This window comes from Buceros rhinoceros, unplaced genomic scaffold, assembly GCF_000710305.1.
Source record: "Buceros rhinoceros silvestris isolate BGI_N320 unplaced genomic scaffold, ASM71030v1 scaffold11475, whole genome shotgun sequence".
NCBI classification, from domain to species: Eukaryota; Metazoa; Chordata; class Aves; order Bucerotiformes; family Bucerotidae; genus Buceros; species Buceros rhinoceros.
Window position 1 is genome coordinate 11548 of NW_010414753.1, and position 24290 is coordinate 35837.

Consider the following 24290-nt stretch of genomic DNA (forward strand, 5'->3'; position numbering starts at 1 on the left):
GAAAATAACTCTGCTTAGTGTTCATGCAAGGCCTACTTAAGCTTCAGGGTCAAGAAATCTTTTGCATCCCGAAAACTCCAGGGGGGAGAGGAAACCACAAGAGCAAGAGATGCCTTGCCACTGGGTGGAGGAAAAAGGTAAAAAACGAGGACAAATAAGACATAGGTGGGTTTGTATGTGTTACATTTCAGAGGTAGTTATTTTTAAAAGAATTGCATCCATGAGAAAAAGGCTGCTAAGCAGTTATATTCATGCTCTAGGGATTATGCTGTTGTTGCTGTTTATCTACCTGTTTAAGTGTGCTCTTTTTTTCCTCAGATGAAAATTTTGGTTGTTACATGAGGTTTGTTAAGCCTTTTTTTATTGGGTTAGAAAATTAGCTCATCGAGCAACGAAAGTGTTTGTATAATTTTCTCAGGTTTCTGGATGGAGCCAGTGTTTTTGTGGTGGCCCCTATAAAATTTAAACCCAACTCTTGTTGCTGCCAGTCAGATTTTGGCAGGAGGAAACATTGTACCAATATCTCACATTCTTCACACCAAAGATTCAAAATCATAAACCTGTTCTCCAAAACAGAAAAAACATTACAAATAAAATCATTTTTTTCTTTTTTAATTTGATTCTTGTTTAACTGCAGAAATTATGCATATGAAGAAACATGATAGAAAGGGAAGAAAATGGTGAGGGAAGTCTGAGGGAAACTGAAATGTCTGCCTGAAAGCAAGATATCTGCATTAAAAGGGAAATAATTATTAATTGGTTCAAACACTGCACATTTTATTAAGTTTTTATTATGACAGAATTCAATCCAAAATATCCAATAAGGGTTGGAATCGCATTTCACTATCTGATGTTTATAAAAACACCATCTTTGATAGAAGGAACTCTGACACCAATGTTGTATGTTACTCATAATGTGAAAAGACATGAGAAATTTCAACGTAACAAAGAGTTGCATTTTGGGGTGTTTTGGTCAGTGCAGCATCACAAATGCTGCTATAAGCCTTTACAGTAGACTAAGACCAGGCAAATTAAATCAGCTTTTTGCTACCAAGTGGTTAATTAAATGTGGATGGCTCTAAAACCCCATAGGGATGAAGGGCAGCATGAGCTAAGGAGAAGATCCAAATTAAAAACAGTTCTCAAAACTGTTGCTGATCATTATTTTTTATTCTTCCTAAATGCTTTGTATTCTCCATATTCCAACACACAGTAAAATTACAAATTTATGAATACAGTTCCAAAATTAATACAGCCTACAGAATAAAACTTAGGATTCAAATTCACAGCTTGCAGAGCACCAAGCATTTTAGGGATTTGTTCCAGGCAAAATCCAGTCCGGAACGTTAGCAGCTAGAACAGGCTAATTTTTAGTTTTATTATCCAATAGTTAGTCTGAAATATTCAGGGTGAATCCTACTTTTAGCTAGGTTTATTACCCTAAAATGACATGTGACCTCTCATGGTGATTTCAGCAAAAAACATCAAAGAAAAATTTGATTGATTGTATAAAAATCACATGGTTCTTAGGAACAAGGGTGATGGTGTGTTTTTTCCCTCATCGATACTGAGGTACGCTTGAGCACCAAAATGCAGACTGATGCAGACTGTCTCTCCCTTGGTGGCGTTGCATCTAAACTTAAATGAAGATACTTAGCTCAAAAGCCACTCCTTTTTGAACTGATGGCTTCTCCTGCTGCTGTGGTTGTGGAGGCAAGGTTGAAATGTTCTGCTGTAAACAACTTTATTTGCATTTCTTGTTTCTTTTCAAGTGAGACAGTGCTTTTCATAGGTATTAATTGCCTACAAAAACGACTGAGAATGGCGATGTTGATGAATAATCGTCTGAAATTAACAATAGCCTAAAGTTGCTGAATGCAGAAAACACAGTTAATTTATTTCTCAGATCATGGGGTTTGGGGATCAAGGCTGTGGGTCTTCTATAGAAATTATAAGGGAATAATCATAAGATCCTGAGAGCATTACAATTTGGAGGAAAATATTCAAAGAAATCTTGGTCCTAAGATGAATTCCTGAGAACATCCATGAAAGGAATTAGTTCAGTGACATAAGTTGAGTCTTTCCGAAAGTTAAGTGCCAGTGAAAGACATGTATGAGAAAATGATTTTATTTTTAGCGAGATAATTTAAAAATATTTTAAAACCAGGATATTAGCTGTGGAAAATTACTGGCCTTTGAACTGAAATAAATAAAATATGACCTTCAGTACAAAATAATTCCTCCCATCTTACAGCTATTCAAACAGTTAAGTAAATTGGTCATTTGTTGGGTGTTCAGCTCCCAGCTATGGCTGATTAAGATTTATGTATTTATAAATATATACTTTTAGCTAGCAGGCTTTCTTGATCAAGCACACCCTTTTTTTTAGAGGAAAATGGCACATTTCCATAAAAATGACAAGTAATAGTAATCTTTCTCAGACAGGCTTCCATTCTGCTGAGTATTTTAGTCTGACAATCTGAACATGGGAACTGAGTGCCAGATCTGCTGTGGTGTCCTGTGAACAGCGCTATGTGAATAACTGCTTTTCAGTGCTTAAAAAGTTAAAATGAAGTTTCAAATTGAATGGAACAAAACTTTTTTTTATATTTCTCAAAACCAAAAGTGTTTCAGCTGAACGAAAGTTTACATTTACAGTGAAGCTCAGAGGAATGGTCCAAGCAGATCTATGTCAGATAACTTTTTGAGGTGGGTGTGCAAATATCAAATTGCGAAAGTTAAAATTTAAAGTTGGATGTCTCACATGTGGACATCTAATCACCAGTCTATTAGATGTGCAGTCTTACTTTAACAGTTTCATGAACCTAATCACTTCCTTGCTATTTCCATGAAAAGTAGTTGTATCTGAAATTATTCAACCAATTCAACATGAATTTGTCAGTAGCCAAGAGACAACGGTCATTTTGAGCAGTTTGTATACCGTTAACATCTCATAACATCTATGTTATGAGTACCAGGAGTTTAATTTTGGATTGGTTCTAGTCTGATTCCCTGGACTTGTGCCCAGTAACAGTAGGAGCATGTTGGGTGCAATCCTGGAATGTATGTTGGAGTTCAATTTCATCAGAAAGGAATCCAGTTTACATCTTCTCCCACTGCTCTGCGACGCGACCCGAGGCGTAGAGTGTGAATCACAAAATTCACTCCAAAGTCATAGCCCCGATCAGAAGAAAAGTGTTCGTGTAGACCGATGCACCCTTTATCTCTTATCCTGTTTCTCCCTGTTCTGGTTTCGGCTAGGATAGGGTTAGCTGCGTGGTGTTAAGTTGCCACATGGGTTTAAACAGCGAAACTCCCCAGCAAAGTGTTAGTGCAGTCAAAACAGGTTATAAATTCTGTAGGTTATACTGTTTACTTCCTTTTCTTCTATAATAATTCATGAAACTCTTTTCTTTGGATTCAGAAAAATCACTTTAATGTAGGTTTCAGGCAAATCTTCTCAAATTCAAGCATTTTTTGACCTTGAAACCAAAAAAGATCTGTGGTGATTGTTGATCATGGCACTAAGTATGAACTAAGACAGGGGACAAACATTTCAAAGAGGAAAGCAGAGATCTCAATTACAAACGAGTTTTTTTTGTTTCTATTGACCCAGTTAGAAAAGCACAGAAAAGTCCCTTGAAAAAGATATATTCAAGAAATTTCATAAGCAGTACAGAGAAACTGTACAGATTGCAAAGATTCGGTTAGATTCTGAAGAATAGCTAGTGCTGTGCCATGGCAGAAGAGGCTAACCAACTTCCTAAAGCGTGCGTCGTTCCAGCAAAGTGAAAGAGCTGACAGCTGCTGATTGAGGTGTGTTCTCACAAAGTAGTACCTGACTGTTAAAAGTTTGTGTAGCACAACAGAGGTGGCTTTTGCCTCTAAGTATGTCCTGCAAGAGGCAATAGTCCCCTTCACCTGCAGCAGGGATGGGAAGGAGCCTTTGTGCTTGAACATTTCATGTCTATCTGTTCATGAACAGGCTGGGGGAGGCAGGAACACTTTCCGCAGCATAAATTTCTGAATCTCATGCTGAGCCTGACCTTGTGAAGAGGAGGAAGCCTATCCACCCTCAGTCCATGTAGAAGCAGCTCAGCCTTCATGTCAGCCTGAGATACAAGGAAAGACGGGCAGAAAAGGTGTCAGTGGCAGAGAAAGGGAGAGTGCTTGCCCTGCAGTGGGAGAATGGAGTGCAGCCAGACTGCTGCAGCAGGGAAGGCAGAGTGAGCTGCAGGTATGGGGAAGAGGGAATGGCTCCCATGTCACAGATGAAAAGGGAAAACAAAGAGAAAGGTCCTTGCCCTCACTTCCATCGTTCTAAAATCTCTTTGAATCCACCTCAGTCCAATTTCATTGAGCCAACTCAGGATTAATTAACATTTTGTTTGCTTCCTAACTCTTTTTCAGAGTGTTCCAACCAGCTTTCTCCAATCTGGGAGAAAATTCACTCCAGAGACACATCATCGCAGGTGACACAGAGGCTGTACCAGTCTTTGTCCTACACAGTCCTTCCACGCTATCTCTACAGGCTTTGCATCCTCAGAAGAGCTCTCAAGTCTTCATAACTCACCCGATGGCATGCATCACAGAACCTTAACTTTTCTTCATAAAAATACCAAACTAGTGAACTGCAACAAAACTCTCAACATATTACTAGAGAGTTAGGAACTAATAAAACACACAGGGTGACAATCACACCTCAGGAACTCAAGATCACAGGGAAACCTTTGGTCCACGCTTCATGTAAGTGGATGTGGTCAAACTGCACCACAGTGCTTTAACCCTAAGAAGTATGGACACAGGTCAGGTTGTGCCACTCACTCTTGAAGCCAGGAAGCACCATCCAATCCTCTTAGCACTGGACAGGTACTTTTCAATCCCACTTCCACTCCTGACGACCTTTGGCTGCCCTCACTTCTCTGGAAGCAGCTTTGCCCAACTTACCCCATAAACCCTCAGTTTTCCACCACCTCAGAACTGAACTTTTTACTATCCAGCAGCAAAAACTGTGATCTCTAGCTGGATTCAGTTTCACAGAATTTATCACCTGTTTTGGGGGTATTCCTGAAACAGCAATTACAAGTCTAAAACCAAGAAATAGTTATTTTCTAATGCTGTTACTGGGAACAATTTAGTCTGTTTGTTTTATTTCCTATTTTTCTAGTACTAAAAAATTCAGGATTCTGAACCCTGACCCAGCAAATCATTTAACCGTGTGCTTAACTTAAAGCACATGAATGCTGCTGTTGAAATCAGTGGTACTGTTTACAGTCTGAAGGAGAAGTCTGAAGTTTTGCCTTTGATTACTGGAACAGAAGTGTATTTTATTTATGTGTTTTCAGCTCTCAGAAATAGTGCAGCAACTAAGCAAATTCAGTTTGGGGAATTTAACGCATAAAATAGGATGTTTTATGAATAAATATTTTTAACATATTCGCATTTCTCACCAGTAGAGTAATATTTTCAGGATATTTGGTGTTCCTTGCTGTCCCTATTAATAGAAATTAAATCAAGTCATTCTACACAACCAGAAAAGAAGGCCATCCTCTATATGGCATATTTGGTGACGCAATACTTTGGCTCTGAAACCTTAGGAAAATATAACTGAAGGAATAAGAGCTACACAGACTGCAGAAGTGACACACAGGAATGAAAATGAGAGAGTTCTGCATTTTACAGACTGCTGTTGTATTCCAGATGATTTAACAACTACTTAATATTTTAATTATTATTTTTAAAACTTTATCTTAGTAACTGCCATGGTAATTATACAGAGCATCAAACTGGCACAGCAATACCAGACTGTAAAACTTGCTGTGTTGTAAATCAGGGCTTCCCCCAGGTAGTCATTATTTGTATGTCCTTCTGGGTTTGCCTACTTTAACTTTTCTATTTCAGGGAATACACATGTGCTTTTTGTTAGAGCAGGGAAGTCATAGCAGACTAAACTACAGTCTTTGGTGACTGCCTTTTGGGTCATGCCCTCCCTTGGTGTTGGAGGAAGATGGTCACTTATAAAAAAACAAATTATGATTCAGAGAATCCCTACAGAGAGATTAACCAGAGAAGTGTGGTTTCCACTGTACCGTCAGTAAGTGTACAAAGTCCCTATATAAATAGTCTGGAACTGGTCTAATTAATCGGCTCTCTCATCCTTGCCTTGCCGGTTAAATACAAAGTGGTTTTGTACATTCGAAATAGACGTGGTCCTGAGCCACAACATTTATAAGATCATGGCATCTAGGGATGGGAAACAAGTGACACATCATCCGGTACACCTCCCCAGCAGGGGAGGGGAGCCTACTTAACAACACCCCAAATAACATGGCTTGACCACATCCCGAGCCAGCTAGTCCACTGCCTAATTCTTTTGGCTGCCATGGAGCTTTCCTTGATTTTTCCTGATACCCTGTTTCACAGCTCCAGCCTCTCACTCTAAATTCAGATCAGCTATGGTGAGGGAGTGAACTCCCTTCCCTGAGGATGAGTTTTCGTATTTGCACAGACAATTACTTGCCTCCTGTTTATGCCTGTATCTCATTTCTGTTCTTTTGAATTGTGGAAATTTGTGAATATGAAATTCCTGTATCAGCCAACGCAGCCTCAGGATTTATTTTTCATGTTTTCCTCACATCTGGCAATATTACTGCTCTTTCACTACGCAGCTGTAAAACCGGATTTCTGAGTAGCTATTCTAATGACTGCAACCATTGGTTTGTTACTGCAGTAATGACAAATGGCTATGAAGATGGCAGTATCTTAGCAGATGAGGGCAATACTTGCCCATCCTTAATACTGTTATAAATGATCTTAACAGGCAGAACAACAGATTTCCCTGAGATAAAGTATTTGCTTATGCAGTTGTACAATAGACAGAAAGTCCTCTCTTATTTCCTCAAGGTTGTAATTTAAAGGATTAACTTAATGCTGTTTGATACCCTATCCAAAGAGTTCTTGAAAGCCGAAGTTGTTGGCTCTTCAGTAAAGAAAATGTATTAAAGTCTCTGGTTTGGTTTTTGTTTTGTTTTGTTTTCTTTTTTTTTTCTTTAAGTGAATGTGTGGTGGTTCAAATGCAAATAAATATCTGTCTAGACTGATGTCAAAAGTGAAATCCAATAATAATGACTTTCTTCATGTTAAAATAATAAAGCAGATGGGAGAAAAAAAAAAAAGGCAGCATTTGTGGTGTAAGGAACACCCAAGTTCTGAATGCAAAGCCAGATCTTTTTGTTTCAACTACCGTACAGCAAAGGGCAGTACATCAATCAGACAAGAAGTTCTCTTGCACAGAGATGTTATTGGTGTGAGGCTGTATGGGAGCACATGTGCTAAAGCAGGTACAAATGTAACAACAGATTTTTTTGGTTTTCTCCTTTGAAACTGATGACCTGCTTAATGCTGGGATTTTCCCTCAAGGGAAATAGATTGTTCGGTTCCTGCCACGCTGGGTGCCGCATCCTTTGAGAGGTTTTGTACAGAATTTGAAAGGTCTGAGATCTCCTGTGTTTCTCAAAGCTGTCTATGGCTACAGTGAGATCAGCCACCACTCACCAGGAATTGCTGCAAAATACTGGGGATTTGTGCGCTTCAGTACTCAGTGTCACTGCCCCTAAATGTTAGCTGCCTGACAACTGTAAAGGGATTCAAAGCACGATATATACCTAGGAACATCTTTAAAGCGGGGGAAGAATTAATGTGCTAACTGCTGTGACACAGGAGCATATCAGCTAAGCTTCTTTCTGTATTACAGTTGAATACAGGCAGCTCACTTCCAAGTTTTTGGACCCACGTTGCTGTCACAAGAAATCAAATTCATGAAATTCATCAAATTCTTCCTGAAAGAAGATTACATCCCTCTGATGCAAATCACAGCAAATGCCGGTTCTTGCTCTCTGCTTTTTGGATCTGACATGGTGTATGCCTTCCACTAATATCTGTAAGTAAAATACAAATGAAGTGTCACCCAGGACCTATGTCCAAGCTTGTGTTACCGTTACCTTGCTCAAGTAGAAATGTGGGATCCAGTAACGAGCAATAAAACTGGAAGTGATCTTCTAATATTTTGCATCTAAATGCACTTGCAGCTTTAAAAACTGTAAAAGATTTTTGGTCAAATTGGTTTATTTTTGACAAATGCTTTCCATTTCACCTTTAAAATTATAATTACATTAAAAGACGGCTGTAGGCTTCAGGCAGAAAACCTGTAGGTCATATCTTGGTGTTTCTGATCAAGGGAAGTAAACTTTTGTTTACAGCTGTTTCTGATGATGGCCAAACCATTTCATTCTTACATAGGGAAATGAATAGCTGAGAGCTGAAGCAACTAAATGACCCCTTTAAGGCATAAAGTTTTGTCCTTATGTAACTTGGGTTTTGTTTGTTTCTTTTTTAAATAATGAAGAACCAAGAAGCAATCAATTGGAAGCATAATCATTTAAAGGAAGAACTACACAGTATTCACATTGTTCATTCAGGATTAAAAAGGGCATCACTAACTTTTAATAAAAATAGTCTTCTTTCTGAGTTAATAGGAAATATCTAATAGCCATAATTGCTTAATATTAGACTTTTGACCATTACATTTTTATTTCCTGCTCAGTGATCAGTGGAAAATATGACATGCCATATTGCATCTTGATCTTCCACAACTGTTTCTTCTTTTTTCTTTTCAGAGACTTCAGTAATTATTTAGCAGTGAAAGTATCGTCAAAAATACATTCCCCTAGAGAAATGAGTAATTTGATTTTCATCCATAACTAACCATACAGATTGCTGTGACCCATGTACTAATTGTAAGTCAGGCACATGGAGTTGATTTCAGGGATAAGATATGGCATTTTTTTAGTACAATCTATAAAGAAATCTCTTAAGAGGTCTGCGTTTGAAATAACATTTATTGCACCTGGGTTTTATATGTTAACCAAAGTATGCGATCTGTGTCCCAAGAAGTATTGACCTTCACCTGTTACTGCAAACAACAATGTTCCAAGGGCAGTATGCTTCAATATTTACCTGTCTTTCTGGAATTAAGAGGAATGTAATTTAATTGAGAATACTTTTTCTTCCTCCAGAGCATTAATTTATCATGTAATTTTGTGGCTAGTTTGAAGTACAGGTTCATGTTCAGTCAAACTCTTTTCCTTAATTAGTTTTGTCTAAATTTGATCGTGGATCAAAGAGAGAATGCACTGTCTACAAGACAAGAGAAATAACACTTCCCTGTCCTAGAGACATTTCATATAAACACATATCCTTTCACACGAGTTTAGGATCCAACTCTTGCAGACAAAAGCAAATACCTAAAACATTTCTAATCTGAAAATTCCATATAAGGACCAAGTTTTATTATTACTTCTTGTTATTCCCTTGTATCAAACAGGATCTGGCAACATTCTTCTTCTATCAGTTAGTTTATTCTCCCGCGGGTCAGAGGGGTCACCCAAGCAGTGGTTCTGCTCCTTTTGTTGAGAGACATCCCAAAAGACTGAGCGATCACTTACCTGTTGGATCAGATTTTTCATGACCTTGTTCTGTCTAGTCAGTGCTCTTACTTACTGCGTTCACAGAATTTTTTATGGGTTGATTGGGAGTTACGAGGCTGCAGTACCTGCAACTGGGCCAATGACAAGCAGTTCTGACACAAGAAAGCCAGTTTCCAGTTTGTAATAGAGATGCAAGCAGACGTGAACTTCCACCTTGAAGGCAGAGGTAAGACAGAGGTAAAAATTACATGATATATAGATCTTTCCTTCATCCGCTACATCTGTTGTAAGGATTTCTGTATGACAATTTTCTGTATGAAAATTGATGTATCACTAAGAAGTGCATTGCTCAGTGGATAAGCAGTGACAATAAAGATGAAGTACTGTAAGAGAAGTTCCTAAAGTGTCCTTTAAAGCTTTGTCAATTAAATGAATGAAGAGATGACTACCTGTGCAATACAGCTACCATGGGTTACAGGACTAATGCAGATACAGGAATCATTGACTTCAGGGAAGGGCACACAGCTCCTCGTGAGGTTGCACACCTTCATTTCATCTGCAAGCATGGTCGAATAAAGAAAGAGAGAATTCCTTCTGTCGCTCAGGGTGTCATCATCATCATCAGAACGAGGCAGTCTTGTAACTTTTAAACCTAGTCTTACATTATGGTTATGGCAAATTTTGGGCCACCCCAGCATTAAATTTTCTAAACACTTCATTTTGCTTTATAATGTTTAGAATTTGTTGCTGGTGTTAGTAGCTGCAGACACATCGGACTCCTGCGTTTACATTTCACTCTGTCAGTTAAACTTAAACCAGTTCACGCAATGTGTCAGAAGTATTCTATGTTAAAGTGTTTAGATTTACAGGCTCAATGACTTCACTGAAATTGCTGTGGATCTGCAGCATCCATGGCAAATCAAGCTATGGTTCACATAGCCTTAACATAGCAATTCACAATTACTTTGTAGTTCTTTTAACGGAGATCTTTACTGCATAGAGAATGTAAATGTACATGATAACTCTATTTCTTCCTTTCTATTAAGAACCTGTTGGCTTCCTCTTCAGGACAGCATAATTATAGGGATTATTCCTCATCCATCAAATACAGGGTTTGCATTTGAATTTTCAAATTCTCTTTACTTACAGGTTTCCAGGCATGATTTTTTTACTTGTCTGTCAGCATTTACTTAACTGGAAATGTTACTAATGAAACAAACTCAGGTTTGACAGACATCTGTTGTATCTGCCTTATTAACAGAAAATAAGCAGTAAATCCACCTTTCTTACTCTTCAGAGACCCAACACTGTACTTAATGTGGGCTCCACAGCCCTGGGGCATCTGTGTTTGCACTTATCTAAGACTGAATCCTAATATTTGAACATCTTTGTTGCCACCCTTCTAACTACTCTTTAAAAATCCTTTAGGAAGAAGCCTCTCAAAACACCCCTTGAGGCAGGAACATATGCCTATTTAATTGAAAAGATGCTGAGGCAAAGAGCTTGACTGCCTTGCCTGCGGCCACGTTTCTCTTGACTTGAAATTGTGTGTACTTTTTCACTATTTGCTTTGCAAAACTTGTTTTGTAAGGGTGTAAGACTCGCAATCATTATACAGCAATTTGAGAAAAACAAAGCGAGGATTAACCCTGTGAGAACATTAACAGTTCTTAGGAGAAAAAAATTGATCTCCTTCATATACTGATACGTGAATTTTCCCTTTCTTTTCTATTCTGTTAGATCTCTTTCTAATGCAGGCATCTTTCTCAGTGCTCAGCAAATGTTTCCAGCTTTCCAATGCCATCACCTCTTGCTGACAACCTTAACATCGACTGGCAGCTCCAACTTCTGTTTCTGCACCTTTGCTCCAGAGCCCTTCCTTCAGCAGCGGGAGAAGGAGCCTGAGGCACCCACGCAGCCCACCTGCTTGACAATCAGATTTCAGACAAAAACCAAAAACCAAAAAGCTTTGTCCTTGGGCATAAATATGAAAATTGGCTTGTTCAGATATTTCTGTCTTTACTGGAGCTCCAGCCTTGGGTCACGTTGTGTTTGTAGGGAGCCAAGGAGCTGTGTAACGGCTGGGGATGCGTGGGGTTAGAAATGCATGTGAATGCATGTAAGTTTGTCTTGGCGGGGAATTTTACCCTTATTTGTACATATGTCTTGTTTGAATAGATCTGCTGCACCCCAAGTCTTGTCTAAGTACAAAAATAAGGCCCATAGTTTCCAAAAGCTCCCTTGTCCCTTCCACTCCACAGTTCCCTTTTCTCAACTAGAAAATGAAATCAGAACTTTAAAGTTGGAGAAATTCTTTGTAGTCACACTAACTTTTTTGGCACCATCTCAGGATACGTGAACAGTCTGTTGAGCATCTGCAATCTTAGCTGCAGCCTGGGAAAATTAATGAATAACACCCTAGTACATCCTGGAGAGGAGTTCTAGAGAGAGGCAAGATTTTGGGGGTTGCACTAATGCTTCATTATTCACTAAATATGGTTTTAGTTTTCATACTGTGAGCTCAAATTTGGATTTTCGTGTCCTTTTTGAAAATACGTAAATCAGAAGGAGTGTTAAGTTTTCTATACCAGGATCTTTAAAAAAAAAAAAATTCCATTTGGACTGTCTCAGAATTAGAAATGTTTACATTTTGCAGTCTTATCTTGAGGAAGAATGAGTTTTTGAGAATTCTATTAATTGATTTTTTTTTTGAGGAAAATTGCGAAAATTTCAATAGCTTGGAGAATCACATTCAAAGACATGAAAATTTTCAGAAAGTCAACTGGTGCTAGATTATGCTCACTTGCAGCAGATTTTAATGGTCAAACACAGAACACTTGTATGCCTCAGTGCTACAGAAATGTGCCAGTGATAATAATCCCATCGAGTAGATGAAAAACCCATACAGGCTGAGGTCAGTGCTTGGAGACAGAGCCTACATTGCCCTCTCCACTGACAATGTCACAAGTACACATGCTGAGCTACTGTCAAACGGCCGGCACATCAGCATAAAATTCAGTGCAACCAGCAGTGGTGTGCAAGAAATGGAGCAAATAGCTGTGTGATTTAGCTCTTGCTCCTGCCGTTTAACCGCTGTTGGCACAGTTTCCAGCTGATTTAAAGCAAGCCCAGGTATGTGTATGTGACCTGCAGTTGGAGATCTAACAGGTAGACATGACCTCCTCCCTGCTTCTGATTATACAGCCTACAGGAGTCCTTGGGCACTCTCATGATTTACTTCGGTCTTTTTGCCAAAATTGCATTTCTTTTTTTGTCCTAGTAGTTCATATTGTCTATTCTTCTTGAACAGAGCTGTCTTCTCCATGTATCCTCTATTACAATTGTTAGCATTTCACTATATTATTGTCCTGGGTTCTTTTCAGTTTCCTGGCATACATAAATTTCTTGTTCAATCTTTCTCTCCAGATACCATTATCTTTCTGTTATTGGCGCTAGTAGCTGCATATCCAAATTTGTTTGAGAGCATTATTGTCAAATGCATATATTAGGTTTCAATTTCCTTTCTTTATGATTCTTTTTCTGTATAAAACAATGAGAATTACAAAGATTTAACATGACTTTAATGCTCCATCCCTTTTCAAAAAAGTGCAATTGTTAACGACTAAAACACACCTCACAAAATTCTAAATGTATCTATGCATGAGATCTTAATTACAGAGAACTTTATTCCTTAATTAATGTGTTCCAGACATAGATCTATAGTCTTGATTTTTTAAAATGTAGTTCTTCTCATGGACATATCTTTAAGTCACAAATAACTTCAAAAAGAGATAAGTTTTCTGGTATTTGTTAGTTGCAATGTAAGAGGTAGCTGCTTGACACTTGTAAATTTGATGCAGTTTATCATGTTATCACAGCTCTCTGTTCAGGGTTTGTTTTGGGTTTTTTTAATACTGCCCTATCCTACAAGTGTTTAGACAGATCAGCAATTTTACTGACATGTATTGATGACCCAAGATTCCAGACATACATATATTTAAAATGTAGTGGGGACAAGCCACATTAGGGAAAAAAAAAAAAATCACGAAAGAGAAACCTTTTCCTTTAAAGCACGAAAGGGTGTACAGCTGGAATCTTTTTATTCTGATCCACTTAGTAGCATGCTGTTTAATGACTCAAAGTGATAATGTACTTAAATAGTTAATTCAAGGGCTAATCCTCCTCTAAAACTGAGCTGGGAACAAAAGCTGAAATGACTTTTCGAAAGGGAGGGACAGGAGGAATTCTGACCCTTCTCCCGACACTTCACAATGCGAAACCGTGAAGCAATTGAGAAATCAGTGCACGGCACGTGGATTAAAATGCTTCCTAGAAGCAGCTAGTACTGTACGTTGCCTCAACCCTCCCTGAACTTTCTCAGTAAATCCAGCAGCCTGACAGCCCGGCTTCCCGCTGGGTGGATCCTGCAACTCCAGGAGGGAATGGCACTTCTTGTTTTTAATTAGCAAAGGTGAAAGGTGAATTAAAACTAGCTGTTTGGCAAGTCAGAGCAAGGGGCTGAGTTCTGAAGAGCACCAAGGAGGAGGGTGCTTGCTTTTTTTTTTTCTTCCCTCCCTCCTCTGAATGAATTGCCTTGCAGGAGGGACTGAAAATACAGCTTCTTCCTGAATCCACTGGCAGAGTTACTAAAGAGAGCTCAAGACACAACACTGCAGAGTAACGCCTTGGAATGTCCTCGTACTTTATAAACAATTGTCCTAGGGAGGGAATATTTTTACATGACATTTGCACAGCTTGACAAATGCCTAGCTGAGGCTGTGTGCTTCTCTGATGAACATTGAATTTCCCATAGAGATACCCCACAAACTGACCAAAGAAAGAGATCTAACTGCACTGGGAAAGTAGAAGTGGAACCCGGAGCCTTAAAAAAACCCCCACCAAAACAACAAACAAACAGCAGCAGTTAAGTGAAGAGCGCAAGAATTTGATCTTGGGCAGGATGGCATCTGCCCAGGACCTTTTAATCCTGGCACTATCCTGGTTACTAGAGTTACCAGCTGGATGTCATGCAACAGATACGAGGCAGCCAAGGTTACGTCTGTCACATAAAGGTAGGTCAGTGTGTCAGGATTTTAAAGACTTTATGCTAATGCAAGTTCATTGACTTGTCTGGAAGTATTGCATCGGGGTTAAATTATGGTTCTTTGACAGAGTAAAATATTCCTGCTCAGAAATCTTGTGAGTTGTGTCTTTGTATTAAACTGTATCCATAATTCAGTTAACTGAATTCAGGAAGATTTAAGGCACTTGCAGTGATGATTTTAAGGCTACTGAAATATTCTCCTACTTGAAAGTGTGTTAGATTTGCTTGTCATTCTGTCTTATCCTCCGTGCTGTAAGAAGGATGTCTGTCCTCTAATAAGAGGTAAAGAAATGGAGAAGAAAACCTGCAATTATTGCTGAGAAAATAATACACTTATGCATCAAGTAACCGTTAAAAAATTAAATGTCTTTTTCACTTTTAGAATTCTATCTGTCTACAAATATAGCTAAGGCAAAAAGACTGAATTCCTGTGTAACCATATGATTCATTTTCTAAACTAGCAAGTGTCATCACACTATAATTAAAATGACTAACTGCCAATGTAAGTCTGCTTGCAGTTTAACTGAGTTGCCCAAAGGAAAAAAAAAATGGTTTTTTTTTCTGACATATGTGTATAGAGGACTTAGATTTTTTTTTTTTTGCTTTGTTTTAAATTATTTAAGTTTCAGTTTCTCTGAAGCCTGAATCATTCTTTCTTAGCACCTTCAGAGCATCTCCTTGTTTAGTGCAGTTCTGGATTACATGTGATTTAAACTCTTCCATATGATTTGGTTTTAGTTCTGAGTATCATAAAAATACCTGTGCACAACTATTATATTTCAGTTCTCTGCAGCAGTATCTACATTTGTAAATTATGTGCTTAAAAATATATAACAGGCACTTATTCCAGTAGGAGTGAAAAGATGTAAGTGTGCAAGATAAACTGATGATTGGCCAATCAATAATGTTTTGATATTACCTCTTAATAAAGATGAAAAGAAAAAGCCTTTTTGCTGACATAGTTGGGAATGAGCAAATGCTAATTTGCTCAAGAACATTTCTGTGGTTATGGAAGTGATAACTAAGCTGCATCAGTGTGAAGTACATTAGAATACCTATTTTAAGTATGGCTAAGGTTTAAGAATTAGCTTAATCTTCAGCTCCACATATAGTCAGCTTTAGTCTAAACAAGGTTTAATTGTGTTTTTTATAGCAAGCTAAATTACCAATTATAAAGAAAGGAGAAGCTGAATAGGATAATTGGTCTGAATGTCTTGCTAGGAAGCCATAAGAATGGGGGTTTGCTTTTATAAAGCAGTGAAATGCATTTTAAAGAAAGAAAGATTTGTCATGGAAAGATGTCTTGTACATAAACAATTAATTGCTCTCAATGAAATAAGATAATGATGCATAAAGTACTTTTTTAGCATATAGGTTCAGAGTACTGTAGGAACTGGTGACAAGTGCTGATTATGTAATCCTTTCCCCATCTCTTGCTGTTGAAAATATGCATTTGAACATTGATCAATTTCTAGGTGTAATTACTGAGGTTATCATTATTATTGATATTTGTTTACTTGTGATGGGGTAAAGGAGATGAGAAAAGCACAGTAAATGAAACAAGTAGACCTACTGCTATGTTGGTTCAGGATTCTGGCTTAGCTGCCAGTTTTGGCAAGCTCCCCACTATGGTGCTGTGACTATTAACCGTTTCTGTGCTCACTTGTAGAAGTAATTGTTTTTCCGCTGACTGGAATGACTGTACCTTTCATTGCACACTACTTCTATTTTCAGCAGGGAGCCAGTAATTTGACCATAGCACATCATAACTCTGATAGTTTCAAGGAGATTTTAAAACATCCATTTCTCACAGAGAGCCAAACCTTCCCTGCCTGATGTCAGGTCACTAAGGTCCAATGACACAGAAAGACCTGTCTCAAGTAAATTCTCCACCATGAACACAGACATCACCGTCTTATATTTCACCTTGTACAATACCCTGTCACATTTTTCACCCTTATGAAATGTAACTGATTTTACAAGCTCTGCTGCAGTCAGTGAGTGCCTGACTGCATATCCGGAGCGAAAGGTTAGAAATGGCATACCTGCCTGCACCCAGGGAACAGCTATTGCAATCCTCCCAGCCAAAAGAATGTAGCGACCAAGCATGAAGACAATGAGTAAATGTCGTTGCTGTATTCACTAATCAAACAGGAACAGCAGGAGGGTCCCTCATCTTAATTGCATTTACTCCAGAGAAAGGCTGCTGTGGGTACCAGCTAGGAGTGGGGTAGTTACAAAGAGGCTGTCGTGTACCCTCTTTACAAATCTGCTCCAGCCTGCTCAGGGAGTTGTCGTGTGGTACAGCTGATGAAGCACATATGTGTAAATATTTGGTGTGGAGTAGCTGTAAATTCAGTTAAAAATTTCAGTGCAAGTACCCGGAAACATGGAAGTAAGCACGCCTACTCACTGCCTCCTTTTGTAACTGTGATGGTGGTGGATTGGAATAAGACCATTGCAGGATAAGCTAGTGCTGACTGGTAGGTTAAAGGCTTACATGATGAGTATGACGATTTGCGGACATAAGAATATTTTTGTTATGGAAGAAGTATTTAAAACTAGTCTGGTTTAAAATCTTTTTAAAGCGCCAAGAGAAGATTTCCACAAATTTGAAACAAAGACTCTTCATATATAAATCCACAAATGCTCTTTTTTTTTTTTCCTTTAGAAGTGATGCTTATCGAAAGCGTAGTGAACTGACAGTGAATGAGAACTTTTTGCTCTCACAGCAAACCAGGCTTCACCTGCAGTGCACACATGCCTCCAAACCCACTGCAACAAGAGCGGGTCCTAACCCTTGTGCAGAGGGGTCACCTGATGGATAGGAATACCAAAATCCCCATGCCAATTAAGGGATATATTGTGCAACCACTGTTTCATTCTGAGGCCATTTACTCAGCTTCTGTGGGAGGTAATGAAAATCCTAGATTCTTGAACTACTGTTAAACCTGTCAAGTCAATGCAAACTGCAACTCTGATTTTTGCTAAGGTAGAGGATGGTTTTTAGTCACAGTAAACTCTAACATGAGACTTCTGCCATTCCTTTCTATGGGATTAGAATTAATCCTATAACCACCTAACAGTCATTTTATGGTTCTAACTTCATTTTTAGTAAGCTGTACTATATTTATATCCATGTCTTGAAGGTGTTTTCCTCAAACCATGAGCTTGTGTCTATCAGATAATTTACAATAAATTAATATCAGTTGTGTTATTAGTGGTATGGTCAGTGTTTGCTAAACATCAGTGTTTCATGATTACCAACAAAGATCTTGTTTGGGGTAATAAGATACTCCAATAGCTTCACATTGATTTGTAGGATAAAAATGTATTATCACTTGCTCAGTACTACAGATAGAAAAATTTCTGCGTTATTTAGTTATAGGTTGACAACTACATTTAAAAATCATTAGCTCATTTGACATACAGTACAGGCTCTGTCTAATGAGGTATTAATGGAAGCCAAGCTTCAACCCCTATTCTTTATAGACGGCTGGTTAAATTCTTTCCCAGTAGTTCCCACAATTCAAGTTCTTGTACTGGGAAATACATAATTAAGGTGAAATCAGCACACACTGCATGTTAAAAAAAACCCTATTTACATTATAGATTGAAATGTATTGGGTTTCCAGAGGACAGGAGGGATGTATTTATACAAGCCTAACAGAGCCACACTAGAAGCATGTAGGCCTGAAGAGCCCATCAAGGATGTAATTGTACAATTCAAGCATTACACATGGTTTGCAGTGTATTTCTGTTTTGTTTTGGGTTTTTTCCTCAAGTTTGTGAATATGGGAAAGAGCAAAGGTAACATAGCATGCAAATGAAATGTTGAGCCCTTACAGCGGTCTGTGCAATTTCGTTGCTGTAATGGGATCTGGTATAGTCAGTTACGTGCAGAGATTTGCAGATCTTGAGGGATTTGTTTTCTGGTTTATTCATTTACATTGCTTTTGAGTGACTTGAGGGATTTTCTCATCCCCTGATCCCGGGTTGTGCAGCCATGCACAGGACGCTGTTCTTGTTGAAGAGGTATGGTTAAGAAGCAGTTGTGCTGCCTTATCCCTCCAACCATCTCCCTTTAACCTGCTGCAGGGACTGCTTGCTACTTTATATAGCAGAGTCAAGCTGCAGCAGACAGAGGAGCAGACTGAATTTAAAAGGAAATAACCTAGATTATAAAATATATTCTCCAAGCGTAAATATTTCAAACAATAGCAGCAAACGACTAAAGAAGGGAGAGTTGAAATGTTGCAGAAGTGCTAATATCCATGTTCATATACATATTCTAATATAAAACATTTCATGTGTAAGAGTTTAGGTTTGTTAGGGATAGGTAACCATCTCTGAGGGCTGCTGAGGTCTGTTTCAGCAGAAAAAATGCTTCATCACCATTTGTAGGAGCTAGACTTTCAGCACATATCCTTTAACATTCTTGATAAATGTAATTTTGGATTCATTTTACTTAACACAACATACCTATCCATTTTATCTTACTGTGTCTGTAGCTAGGTGGCAGCAAAATTTACTCAGAGACTAGTGACTAAACTGAATAACAAAAATGCAGGGAATTTTTAGACAGGCATCTGTGAATTCTGAGGTAGGTAAAGGCATTTAACGAAGTATAGTATTTACGGTTAATAATCACTTGGCCACATAAATCATGGCTAATTAATGACCAGCCACATAACCCATAACTGAGTCATGACTGATTCAATTTCATGCATGAAAATGTTTTCTATTTTTAACAGCTTTCACTGCAATAGAATTTTGGTTTTGAATAACTAGGAAAGACTAGTTTTTCTATGAAGGCAAATTTATTTAAATTGAAGAAGAATCTTAATAATGCTAAATATAAATCACTTTGAATTTGTACTAGAATAAGGATTTAGCTTGCAGTCTCTGCTTACATGTAGCCAAGAAAAGTCTGTATAAAAAAGAAAAGATAGATGATCATGTGTATGTACATGCACACACATATACAATGACCCATAAAATATGTATGTATATATATAACAGATTGAAGTTTGGATTTTTCTTACAACGAATTTAAAAGCAATATAATTCCAAGAGTTTAAGAACTAAAGGCATGTGTTTTCCTATATTACAGCCTATTATGGAGCCTATTATGTCTCCAGGTCTAAATGTGTGTGGGTATAAGGGCTGATAATCAGAACTACAAGTGTTCAGAAAAACCATATGACAAGCAGTCTCTTCTTCTTACCCAAATTATTGAGGCCACATATTGATGTCAGCTCAGCAATCTCTTAAGGAAAGGTACACAAATATCTCCGAGCCACTTGTGGGGTAGAGAGGAGAGCTTCAGCATCCCTTCTGCCACTGGACAGAGAACTGTTTCTTTACCAATAACTAGTAAAATCTTTAGGTTTATGATTTATCCATATCACAAGAGGTGATTGACAGCAACTTCAGGAGTGTTTCCAAGTAATCCTAGAGGGACTCGCTCACCAAAACAGGAAATTTTTGGCAGAGAATCCATACTAGTTCCTTTCATAACTGCATTTTGTTCACAAAGGCTTCTGTAAGTATTGCTGTAGCAGAACTCTGAAGCAATAAGCACCACCACCAGGGATGCAAGAAGCAGACTGTTTGCTACGTAACATCAATCATTTTCCTGCTTTTGCTTTAAAGAACTAAGTACCATCTGAAGGCGCAAGACCAGAATATCCTGCATGCTGCTGCTTCTATGCAGCTACCTCCCTGCTTTCAAAGTGATAACACCATCTGCTATTTTAAACCCTTCGTCAGATATTGTACTCATCACTACTTCACTGAAAGCAAGTGTTATATTTTATCTAACTGAACTCAGAATTAATGTTGTTTGTATGATTTACAGGACGCTGTGCAAGGGTGAGCGTCTGTTTCTGGCCTTTTGAGAAACTTTCAGTCAATAAATATTCTAAAAGTGTGCAATGGGAATACTAAGTATTAGTAAAACTGCCGTCCTGATTTTCTTTGTGTAGCCAGGAAAATATGATGAAGTTATAGTATGCAGCCAGCATTAATTAGAAAAACCTTTATTTCTTAAAGAAATCCGTAGCCTGAAGGGATAAAGGTTTATAAACATTGTTGTACGGAAAGAAGCCCTCTTAATTTGAGTATACTATTCAAAATGCTTTCTGTGTCTACTTAATATTTGGCATTTAAATAATTGGTTGAGTATTAATGATTAAACATGAAAGAAAATGTTAAAGGAGAAAAAAAATATTGCGTTGTAAGAAATCTGAAGTATAGTTTAGTTACAATTTCAAACTCCTGTAAAGCAAGGATGCAATAACTTTGAAGAGACAATATTTGAGAAGTTTCTAAAATGAACTCCATCTTTAAGTTCATTAAAAATATAAATTGTCGTTCCCAAGATTCAGTTTGAGGAACTGAATGAGTTTGCTACGTATGTTAAAACAAACCAACCCATCATGATTCTCTCAAAGCATAGTTGCAAAACCAAATGATATCAACCTACAGTTTTCTCACTTTTATCCTCTCATATTGACAAATTCTTTTTTCCCTTGATTTTGGTTCTTTTGATTGTCCTCAAAGGTACGAATTCTTATTTTGAAAAAGAGTCTTCACCTTGTTACTGAATTCAGTTGAAGGTTAACTTCACTGTGTTTCTCCTCTAAGCATCTTCTTTGGGTTTTGATGAAGCTATGAATTGATATATTTTCCCTTTGGGAAACTGTGTTACAGCGGTCTAAAGACTTTTCCACCCCACCCACCTCCCTTTCAAAACAATGTAAAACAGGAATATAGCATTAGTTATCTATTTTTTTTTCTTATCCTGTGATGATTTTCTTGCCTATAAAAGTCACCTAAGTAACAGTGTTTTGAGATATAGATTTTTTTTTTTTTTTTTTTTAAGAAACAGCATTGCAAACACAAGGAAGGGTTTCTCTGTTTTTTCTCAGGTTTCTCTGTGACATTTCTTGATGCTAAACCTTTTCAGAGGATTTGTAAATTGCAGCACATTACAGTCAGGCATCTGGATACACTGTTTAGCTGCACTGCTCTAGGTGAATATAAAACCTTAATGATGTATCTTTGTTTCTCTCCTACCCTACTCTCATTATTATTTTACCTGTAACTTGCAGGACCTCTGGAATATAATGGCACCTCAAAGGTTCCTGTTACAGCATCTGTGCAAGTATGTACAGGAGGTCTGTAACCACAAAGATGTCAACAAAGTGATGTCTGCCAAACATCTTGGCCCTGGCATGACACACGGACTGTGTGTGTAGCCAATAGCCGCAAATGTTGGATTACTCGCACAGCTGAAAAATAATTTTTGTTGGAATAAAAGTTGCATTGCATCATTAAATTACTTTTTATTAGTCTCAAGTGAAAGCAGATAATTGGTAGTTGTTTATGTCATGTCTTACTACCCTGTTGCAATGTAGTACTTGATTTACCTCTTCTGTCAATCAGAATCTGCTCAATTCTTATTAAAAGTCAATGAGAGTCTTCCAGTTACATAAAATGACCTAAGATTTGTTCCTGAATGCAGTGCTGTGTTTCAGACTGAAACTTCGTTTGCTCACTGCAAGTGTCACCCATCTACCTTGTACACTTCACCGTACAAAATCAATGAAGTTTACTGGAAAACAGAAATACTCTCTGCCATATTGTCTCTTTGCCTTCCATGGAGAAACTTGGTCCCACAACACTTCCTGTAACTAACCTGTTACTTGTTGTCTCCTGGTACTTATATCTCCAGTATCAAGGAATGGATTAGAAACTGAAGTTTTCAATGCTTCTGCAAATTAAAAAGTCAATTCAAAGGAAATTCTGAAATAGTTTAATGACAAAGACCAATTTTCCATAGATGTGCAACATCTAGTTTCAAACATGGTATTACTGCTCTTAGTTGAATTTGCCTGACATGAGCTTCCATATCAGAATCTTAGTTGTGAAGAACGTCTTTCCAATGAGGGAAGGTTGCATGACAGACTTGAGACTTCTGTGCCTTGTGTGAGCTCTTACAATATAGTACAAAGGATCCCTATGAATATTAAATGTTCAAAATACAGAAAAAAAATAAAAGACCAAAAATTTAATTGATGAGAAAACCAAAAATCCCAAACTCAACCAAACAAAGCCAAAAACAGGAGAAAGAAAAATAAATAAGTGGTGATTTCTCATATCCCTTTGACCTGCGCAGAAAACATTCATTATTTGTAAGAACTTGATGACAGGCAATACATAGTCCTCTTCAGACTGATTTGGCAGCAGCAGCTGAGAAATAAAATGATGTTTATTATCTTTGTGAAATTGTATTGCTATAATTTCTGCTTCATCAGTACTGAAGAATTTGAGGGTTTAGGAAATTTTCTCAATCAGTGCAACATGTGAAGTTTATCCTCCATTTTTATTGCTTTAAAGCCACCAAAATATATTAACATGCAAATTTAAAAGTCTAGATCTGTCTAGTAGGATGATGGGGTTTGGGGGTTTTTTGTTTTGTTTTGCTTTGTTTTTCCCAAACTATTTGCAAAATAATTCTCTAAACCAAGGAACTAGTACATTCAGTGAAAGAAGACTTCACTCCTCTTAACATCCTTAACATGCTTAATGTATCTATGCCTACTTCTTCTGTTTATTTTTATCTAAAGGATTCCTGACTTCACACTGTGAAGCAATTGAAGCTTCTGTGGGGAGTCAAACAATGGGCTTTTTACTGTTGCTAAGTTTGCTTTATAGGCTTTTTCTTATAACACATTTGTTTAATAGGCCTAGTAAAGTGGTGAATGCAGCTGTAAATATATCTTTCATTTGTTGATGAGCAATAAACATCACAGGGATGCTGGCCTTTTCTTATTCTGATTTTCCTGACACTGGTGAAAGGAAATTGTACAAAATGAATGAAAAGTGCCTTAAACCAATTGCAGAAAACAACAGTCCCCAAATACCTAAAGGGTCAGTACCTTGTTTCTCTTTTAACAGATGGTTTCTCCCAGCAGTGTTACTAAAACTTAATAATAGTAAAATAATAGGTTGCTTGATGTGAGGGAATTATTCCAGATAGCACCATTCACTGGGGTCATCACTGAAGGTCATTTTTCAGCCAGAGAGCTAAATGTTAGAAAGTGTTGCTCAATTCCACTAGCTCCTGCAACTCTTTATGATTAAGCTAAGTGCCTTCCCATGAGTGCATGCTAAAAGCCAAGAGTAAGGAAAATAAACCCATTCCTTTATGTATTAAATATTTCGTCTCAGTTGATTGAGAATGGTATGATGCAAAGCTTGAAAATATGTGTTGTCTGTGAGCCCAGAAAGGTGTAAGCTGTCTTAGAGATCTTGTTCTTACTAAAGCTGTCTTTACGCGCCTGTGTTTACACGCAGTGAGCCATTATATTCTCTTCTCTACTTATCTGAGGCATGGCCATGTCCTTCTGCATATTTTCAGGTTACACAAGCATCTGGGATAGTTGTCATTTCTAAACACTCCACCAAGGAGGTGTCAAAGTATTCAGCAGGTTGGGCATTTATTATAGATCAGAACCAGGCTGTAAACAGTCCTAAGCTCTTTATTGATTCCATAGTATTCCTGTTGAGTGACTGCTGCTTCTGTGGGTCAACACTCAAACACTGCAATGGGTTATTTAATTTCTAAAATACTTGAATTTTTGTAAATAAAATGCTTCATGTTCAGATAACAAACAGTTACAGAAAAGAGCGGT

The 24290-nt window shown here is 37.8% G+C and overlaps 1 protein-coding gene across 1 annotated transcript in view; it reads left to right on the top strand.

The window, feature by feature from the left end:
* Nucleotides 1–14419: 14419 nt before the first annotated feature.
* Nucleotides 14420–24290, top strand: part of SEMA3E (sema domain, immunoglobulin domain (Ig), short basic domain, secreted, (semaphorin) 3E) — a 143299-nt gene continuing 133428 nt past the window's right edge. The window contains exon 1 of the mRNA XM_010137200.1: nucleotides 14420–14557. Within this exon, the coding sequence (XP_010135502.1) occupies nucleotides 14446–14557 (112 nt within the window). The 5' untranslated portion in view covers nucleotides 14420–14445. The remainder of the gene's footprint in view (nucleotides 14558–24290) is intronic.